Genomic DNA, 7988 nt, shown 5'->3' with positions numbered 1-7988 from the left:
TTTACAAGAAAAAATAATTAACATGATGCACAACAGTTACGATTCTTTCATGTCTCTGTTTTACACAAAAACAATATTATATAATGGAAAATATTTATTTTGTCACATATATGATTATTAGTTACATTTATTGCTATGTTACACAAGTAACAATTTATTTGCTGGTGGATCTAGAGTCCCTCTGTAGAAAAATATATCCTTTTATCTACATAATTCATAATGGATGGACTTACCATCAAAGTACGTATATATATACTGTATATGTACAGTAAAGTTTTTAACATTTTCAGGCAAAAGTGTTAAAAGTTTGTTTTTCTTTGTAACAAAAATTTAAAAACTATGCATTGTAGTTTATATCATATATTTATTTATAAAGTGCTTAACAGACATATATAGTCATAGTATGCAATCACATCTTGTCATATTAGCTATTTTGTAGGTTGCTGGTGGTGGAGTATCCTTAAGCAATGTGAAAGCTGTTATTTACATTATGCATACAAGTCCTAGGCTGGTACACCCACCTCCTTTCCATGGTGGGGAAGGAGGTGTGAGTTTGCTGAAATCACAACAGTGAGCAGGTGACACCAGCATCTTCAGAGTGGTCACAGTTGTGCACATTCCAGGATATATGGGAGCACTCGTGCAGGGAGGCTTCTGCGCCGCTGCACTTCAGATTGTCCAGCAGGATTGTTCCTCTTCCAGGCCCGAAGACAGCTTCTCCCAGAGCCGCTGTGGCCACTCCGCAGCCCACCTGGCGACATACAACTTGAGCATCAGGAAGGTCCCAAGCATCATCACACACTGTACCCCATCCAGAATTTAAATAAGTCTCCACTCGACCCTCACATTGATGTCGGCCACCCATCAGTCTCACCATTCCTTAAAAAAGGAGTCAGAGTGTAAAATGAGAGTCTGAACTGTTTTTGAGGCCCATTCTTTAGGACATGAACTCATTTTGAGTTACTTAACCTACCTTCAAGGGGTTGTGTGGTCATGCTGGTAGCAAGTATCCTTTCTGTTAACCTAAAGTCAAGTCCAGCAGCAATGTAGTATTCAGAAGCTTGGGGAAATAATAGAGAAAAGCAGAATAAACAGAATGATGATCTGCAACCTGGGAATACTCAGGAAATATCAAGTCACAAAAGTCTTTGCCAATTCTAATTACCTGCTGACGGCAGAATTTCTCAAGAGCACAGATTAAAACCGCTGCATTTTGAAAACAAATGTACTCTATACTCATGTTTTCCTATCAACCGAAGCCAAGGATAAGTAAATGAGGGTTTGTATGTGCCTTTGATTTGGCCTTAATGAAGTGAAATGCCTGTGGGCATACAGTGACGCTGATGCGCCTTGACTCATCCACTGTATTTTTATGGTCTCTGGGCTGTCCCCTCCTCAGAGTAATACAGTCATACATTGCAACCAGATAGCTCAGCAGGGCAGGCGTAGATGAAACAGGAAGTATCAGCTTTCAGTAGAATTGATGACTTAAGATGTTTTTGATTGTAAATACAGACATCCCATATGTTCAGTTTTGTACGTGTATGTCATAAATTAATGCCTAATGGAGCCTGCCTTGTCCCTATATAATGTTAGGGATGTCTAGCCAAGTCTTACATGCACAGATGACTCCAGCATCCTCATGATGGCCACAGTTGTGCTGACCCCAGCCCAGGTGGAAGCATTCTGAAAGCGTCGCTTCAGATCCTTTACAATCTACATTGTCCAGCAGGATTGGACCTTTACCATACCCAAAGAAGGCCTGGCTCTTAGCCTCAGTAGCTGGGCCACAGCCAAGCTGCCAGCACACCACATTGGCGTTGATGACGTCCCAGTCATCATCACACACTGTCCCCCAAATAGTTTTGTAGAGGACCTCGACACGACCCTGGCAGCTATTGTCACCATTTACTAGACGAATGGCTGGTTTGTCTATGCAGAAATAAACAGACAGGTTCACCATTGCAATGTTAGAATGAACTGTTTTTTTAATCAAATCTATATGTTTGATAATTGTATGAAAGGCTATAATAAAATATTTAATTGTGTTTACAAAGCAGTTTATTGTTACCCTTTGTCTGGGCAGCTGTGGTAACAGTTGTTGTACTTGGTGATTTGGTCACAGGAACATTTTCTGTTGCTGGAAGAAATATGTAATATGTAACAAAATTACTTTCCAGCTCAATAGACCAGACTACCAGGTTTTAATGATCACAACAGGGATCATCTGTTGCACACTTTCACCACTATGTTTTGTGGCCCTGTGATGCAACATATTTTAAGGGTGCTTTCACACCTACAGCGTTTAGTTCGATTGAATCGAACTAGAGTTCGTTTTCCCTCTTGGTGCGGTTCGTTTTGTCTGGTGTGAACACGGTAATCGCACTCGAGTGCGCACCAAAACAACCGCACCGAGACCCCCAAAATGAGGTGGTCTCAAACCGCATCATCTAGCGAACTCTGGTGCGGTCCTCCTGGTGAGAACGCGTACCGAACCAAAACGGGACCAAAGGCCGTGAATCACATGATATAAGGGCATTGGATTATGGGTAGATTTTATTTCCTGTCACCCAAAACATGCGCCAGGACGAATCGTGGGCAAACTGTACGACTTGGTTTAAGTGGTAAATGCAAGTAACGTAATACAAAATAACCAGGGCGAGGCCCAAACCACGTATATTGACCTCCATCCTCTCGCGGCAGACACATCTGACCAATAAGCGAAGAGAACGTTCTCGCGTAGTTTTACGTGACGTGTTTTCGTGCGCTTGGATTTTTCTGTGTGTGAAACGAAACCGAACCAAGGAGACATGTTTACAAACTCGTCAACTGATTCGGACCAAAGCAAACGAATTAAGGTGTGAAAGCACCCTAAGACAGTGGGGGAGATATGGCGCACCCTCTTGGTCATTTAGCAAAAGTGTAAAAAAAAAAAATAAAAAAAAAAAGGTGAAAAAATTACAAGCTAAAATTTCAGAGGTGCCCACACATTTTTGGCTTGCGAGCTACTTTTCAAATGACCAAGTCAAAATTATCTACCTACAGTTAAAATACTAAACATATATTTATTTATATACGGAGTATACCTTATGTAAACACAATATATGTGGCGCACCTTGCATAACTGCATGAACCTTAAGCCACACTACAGTTCAGTACTTTTTTGGTCATTATTTTACTCTGATGACTTGCACTGAATGGAATCAGCCAGGGCTACATACGGGGCTACATAGTCCGGACGGTAGCTGCTGGTAGCCTCCAGCAGACTTCCAAATGGTCATCTGTCATGGTGGAGCGGTATTTGAACTTAATCTTCGTGTTAGAAAATGCTGACTCTCACAAATAAGTAGAGCCAAATAATTCAGTCAATGGCACATTTCCTCATGTTTGGGTACTTTTCCTCTGTAAGTTCCAAAACGGTCCATTAGCCCTGGACTTCAGTCAGTCTGCTTTGTGTAGCGCGCAATGTCAAGCTGCGCACATGCTTTCCATTGCATCTCCAGCTCTGATGCGAGGTTTTGGAAGTTCCCCAAAATGTTGCATTTTTCGTTTGAAAGCATTAACTAAGCTGATTATATTGACACGAGATCTACCGACACTACCTTTGCGATGGACGTATTGGGCAGCCCTGAGCTAAATAATTGGTGTGTGCATGCTTGCTCTGAGAGACAAGGAGATAAAGATCTGCTGTATACTATGATTATATACCTTCAGTGTTATATGTTACCCAGAGGTCTCTCTGGTTTGGTGTTGCCACAGCAGGTACAGTTCTGGATCCTGAAGTGTGTAGAAATGGAAATTTGCAAGCATGATAGCATGGTGAAATTAGCATTTAGCTCAAAGCACTGCTGTGAATAAATATAACCAGACAGTATATCATATTTAATAGTAATTTTCCTTTGGAATTAATGAAGCATCTGTTTAATGTTGTAATAGATATAATAATGTTTGATTTATGCTCATATGATTTGTGTTAATGCATATTCTGTGACTGAAAGCAGCGTACCATTGCAGGTGACACCAGCATCTTCATGATGACCACAGTTGTGTGTGCCCCAGCCCAGGCTTTTGCACTTAGTTAGCTCCTGCTCTGTGCCATAGCAGTTGACATTGTCCAGGAGAATCAGGCCAGTGCCATAGCCAAAATTGGAGTTAGTGTGTGCATGGGTGGCATTACCACAACCTGTCTGTTGGCACACCACATGGGCATTATTGAGAACCCAGTCATCATCACACACTGTCCCCCACTTTCCCTGGTAGTGAATTTCTACCCGGCCCTGGCAGGAGTTCTGTCCATTTACGAGACGGATGGTGCCATCTCCTAAACCAAGAAGGGAGAGACAAGAGTTTATAGGGACTGATGTTGAATAGGCCTACATTGTTTTCTACAACATATTTTAGACTCTATAGGTTTATTTTAGAATTTATATAAATTTAATATGTGATTTTTGGGTATCAGAAGGAATAGTAGGTGCCAGGTTTAGCATCTGAATTAAAGACAGTGGAAACAGTGACTAAGAGACACTGAAACAAAGAGAGGTGAAGGGTCTGGGCCTACATACAATGGCTCCATTCAAAAAAAGAAAGAAAGAAACAGGAGAGATGAACATCTGATATTACACTACACACAGATATTGTGTTTCAACCTAGACAAAAACACCAGACACAACAAACATTCTCATATGGCCATCATTTCAGAAAGCCATGAATCAGAAATACATCATTTTATTCCCAATGGACCACTGGCCACTGAAGAAGTAACTAGATACTTCACTTGTTAAGAACATTTGGTTTTTTTAGTTCTCATGATTTTCTTAAAAATTAAGGGTGAACACAATAAAGATAAACCTAGCAAACTTTCCACTGAGCTGAAAATCTTTGATGCCGTGTAAAATGTAGTGAGCTTAGCATAACTGAAATAATATAGTGCATATTTTAATTTCAGTTTATGTTTCCTTAAAAAAATAATCCTATTTTTGAATGAACTCTGTGTGTGCTACAGTAATTTCAGGAGAATGTGAGCTTAGGACCCACACAATGACAAAATAAGTCATCATTAATTAATGAAATCTGCCCTTGAATTTTGTAGTAACATCTGCCATGATGATGTGTGCCAGATTGGGTTGTGTGCTTTTTATGTTGATCCTGAAACATAAAAAGCAAGCTAATTAAGCACAGAAAAGATGGCCTGAAGTTTATTTCATACAAATAAAGAACATATTTTCTTTTGCTATTAAGAAAGTTTTATTAGCAATTTTTCATTTGCATTAGAATGAGATGTGCACTCTGATCTATTTATTTAGTAATGAGACAATGCAGCATCTGTGCTTACACCATTATGGAAATAAGCCCGATGGTGTGATTCCATTTTTGGTGATGGACCAGTAATTCCATCAGTTGTGTTTCACTGAAGATTAATGCCACATACAGGTGTGGTTTGTGGTTTTCAATCTGCATATTTGATCCTGGGTCAAATACTTAGAGGTGAAATACTTGGTTTGTTTGGCCACTTGGGGGCAGTCCAAACAAGCTGTGAAACAAGCACTGACTTATCACCTTAGGAAGTTGATATGGCAAACATGATCACAAAGAGTTGACACATCCAGCATAAACAAGGCAACATTAGCATTCGTTTTGATGCACATTAACCATCATGTTCACCACCTTTATACAAAACTAGTTATGTGATCCATGTGTATATGTATTTGGCAGAAGACAAGTCTCGTTTAAATAAAAGCAGGGGACACTTACGTATACTGAAATTCCTCTGGGGTGGGGTGGTGAAAGCCTCAAAACCTTTCCCCCCCACCACTGCTGGTTCTAGCAGCAAAATGAAAGGAAGCAGGCATTAAAATGAAATGAAAGGGAGTTCACCACTACCTCAGTCAACTTAGGGCTGTATAAAAGCCTTACCTCTGCAGGTAATACCCACATCTTCATAGTGGTAACAATTGTGGACTCCCCACCCCAGACTGTTGCACAGGCTGAGGTCTGCTTCACTTCCTCTGCAGTCCACATTGTCCAGCAGTATGGGCCCTGTGCCTTGTCCAAACTGAGAACTGCTGCCCACTTTCACAGCCACTCCACAGTCCAGCTGCCGACACACCACATTGGAATCCACCATGTCCCAGTCATCATCACACACTGTGCCCCAGGAGCTATTGTAACGCACCTCCACTCTGCCCTCACACCTGTTACGTCCATTCACCAGTTGTACTTGGGAGAAATAAGCAGGAAATATCATTTTGTTGTCAGTGTTTAAACACAACAGTCTTTCTATTGAAGTGAAGAAGTTCAGGTTGTTTGCTTATGATTGTACTGCCTCACTAAATAAAAGGCTCATAAAAGTTCTAAAGGTCTGAGGGACATTTTAACAACATGAGCTGAGTTGAGAAGACAGAGTGGCATGACTCTAATGTAATGACAGTTCATACTGTAGCAAGAACAAATGAGGAAAACGTCTCATCCTACCAAGTTAAGGTACACAGTAAGTCTCATGACTGCTTGGAAGTGTGTGAAGAGGATGCAGGAAGGTAGGAGATTATACAGGTTAGATGAGGTTATATAGCAAATAAGTGAGGATTAGGGAAATGGAAAACTGGGACAATGCTTGTGTTCAAAAAGCCCCAGGCACTGATCTACCATCAGTACTCTTTTTCACTGACACATAACCAGTTCAGGCTTTTATGGCATGACCTGGACGCAGATATGTTTTTAACTGAAGGAATGCCTGGGCAGTTGTGTTGGTGGAGGTAACTGTATAACTCATGCCTACCTTGAAACCGTGTCCTCAGTGAGGCTTGCACACCAGTGGCTGAAACAAATGGGAGGAGGGGATATACTGTAGGAGAGAGGGAGAGAATATGGTCAGATTATTTGTTGAAAGGAGGTTCTTGGCCTTCCAGAGCTACTGTACTCTATATCTACTCTATCTATTTCCCTGTAACACTAGACACAGAGTGAAACCACAAGAGAAAGCCTGTTCAGACTATGTGCTGCATCAGCTACAACAAAAATATGTCAGTCCCCTTAATTTGGGTCTTTATCCATGCTAGAAGCATGGAAAGGAAGGAAAAGTGATTTTTTTTTTTATTAAATGGATATTAAATTGTCATAGATGATTCCCTGATTTTTCATGTAGCAGCACCATCAGGTTGACATTTGTGATTTGAGTGAAAAATTTTATGTCTAGTTTTGGATGAACTACAGAAATTCTTGTTCCACTCATGATTGACTGTAATTGACTGTGATCCCCTGACTTTTCATGTAGCGTCATGAGCATGGCAAAAACTGTTTGTCCAATACAGTGATTTATATGGTCAAAGTGTCTATTTGTCATATGCGCAGTCAGGAAACGTGTTTCCCTGTACAATGAAATTTTTACTTTGCCATCCACATGAATGCCACATAATACAAGTGAAATATAAAGTAGATGAGCAATAACACAAATCTAAATAGGCAGTAAAATCACAAATCTAAGGCACTTTAAAGCAGTAAGTGAAGGAAGCAAATAAAAATACAACAAGAACACAATATGATGCAGACAGAATATATGTTTCGTAAGAGCCGTGGAGTGCAAACACTCAACAGTGAGTGTGCAATTATATATGGGCAAAATGAGTATGTAAGCAGTACAGATGGAATTACATGAGGTAGATCTCGAGTCAGCTCTTTAGGAGTCTGATGGCAGTCAGAAAGAAAGAGTTTTTCAGTCTAGAAGTCCTACATTTCACACTTCTGAACCTCTGACCGGAGGGCAGGGAGGCAAACAGTCCATGCTGGGGGTGGGTGGGGTCCTGGAGGCAGCTTTCCTATGAACCCTGCGGTGATAAATGCTCTGCAGAGAGGGCAGTGGAGTCCTGGTGATTTTCTCCGCAATCTTTACCACTCTCTGCAGGTCCATAGCAGTAGTGCTGCCATACCAGACAGTGAGGCAGCTGGTCAAGATGCTCTCGATGATGCAGCTGTAGAAGTTGCAAAGGATCCTA

At 40.9% G+C, this 7988-nt stretch overlaps 1 protein-coding gene across 1 annotated transcript; it reads right to left on the bottom strand.

The window, feature by feature from the left end:
• Window positions 1-450: 450 nt before the first annotated feature.
• On the bottom strand, window positions 451-6244 carry LOC109974375 (scavenger receptor cysteine-rich domain-containing group B protein). The gene is made up of 6 exons (XM_020624540.1): window positions 5914-6244; window positions 5752-5820; window positions 4007-4321; window positions 1618-1932; window positions 974-1060; window positions 451-879 (listed from the first exon to the last, which is right to left on the bottom strand). The coding sequence occupies exons 1-6, from the start codon at window positions 6242-6244 to the stop codon at window positions 563-565; spliced, it is 1434 nt and encodes a 477-aa protein (XP_020480196.1). The 3' UTR covers window positions 451-562.
• Between the last annotated feature and the right edge of the window lie 1744 nt (window positions 6245-7988).

The sequence above is a fragment of the Monopterus albus genome, unplaced genomic scaffold (assembly GCF_001952655.1).
Source record: "Monopterus albus unplaced genomic scaffold, M_albus_1.0 scaffold330.1, whole genome shotgun sequence".
In the NCBI taxonomy this organism is placed as follows: Eukaryota; Metazoa; Chordata; class Actinopteri; order Synbranchiformes; family Synbranchidae; genus Monopterus; species Monopterus albus.
This window is presented reverse-complemented; position numbering and strand designations above follow the sequence as displayed.

Excerpts from the sequence above, each read along its gene's own strand:
- LOC109974375 (XM_020624540.1), bottom strand. The coding sequence starts at position 6,244 with ATGATATTTCCTGCTTATTTCTCCCAAGTACAACTGGTGAATGGACGT. Across the intron at positions 5,821-5,913 it reads TGTGGGTATTACCTGCAGAG|AACCAGCAGTGGTGGGGGGG; the intron begins GTAAGGCTTTTA and ends TTTTGCTGCTAG. Across the intron at positions 1,933-4,006 it reads TGCTGGTGTCACCTGCAATG|ACAAACCAGCCATTCGTCTA; the intron begins GTACGCTGCTTT and ends ATTTCTGCATAG.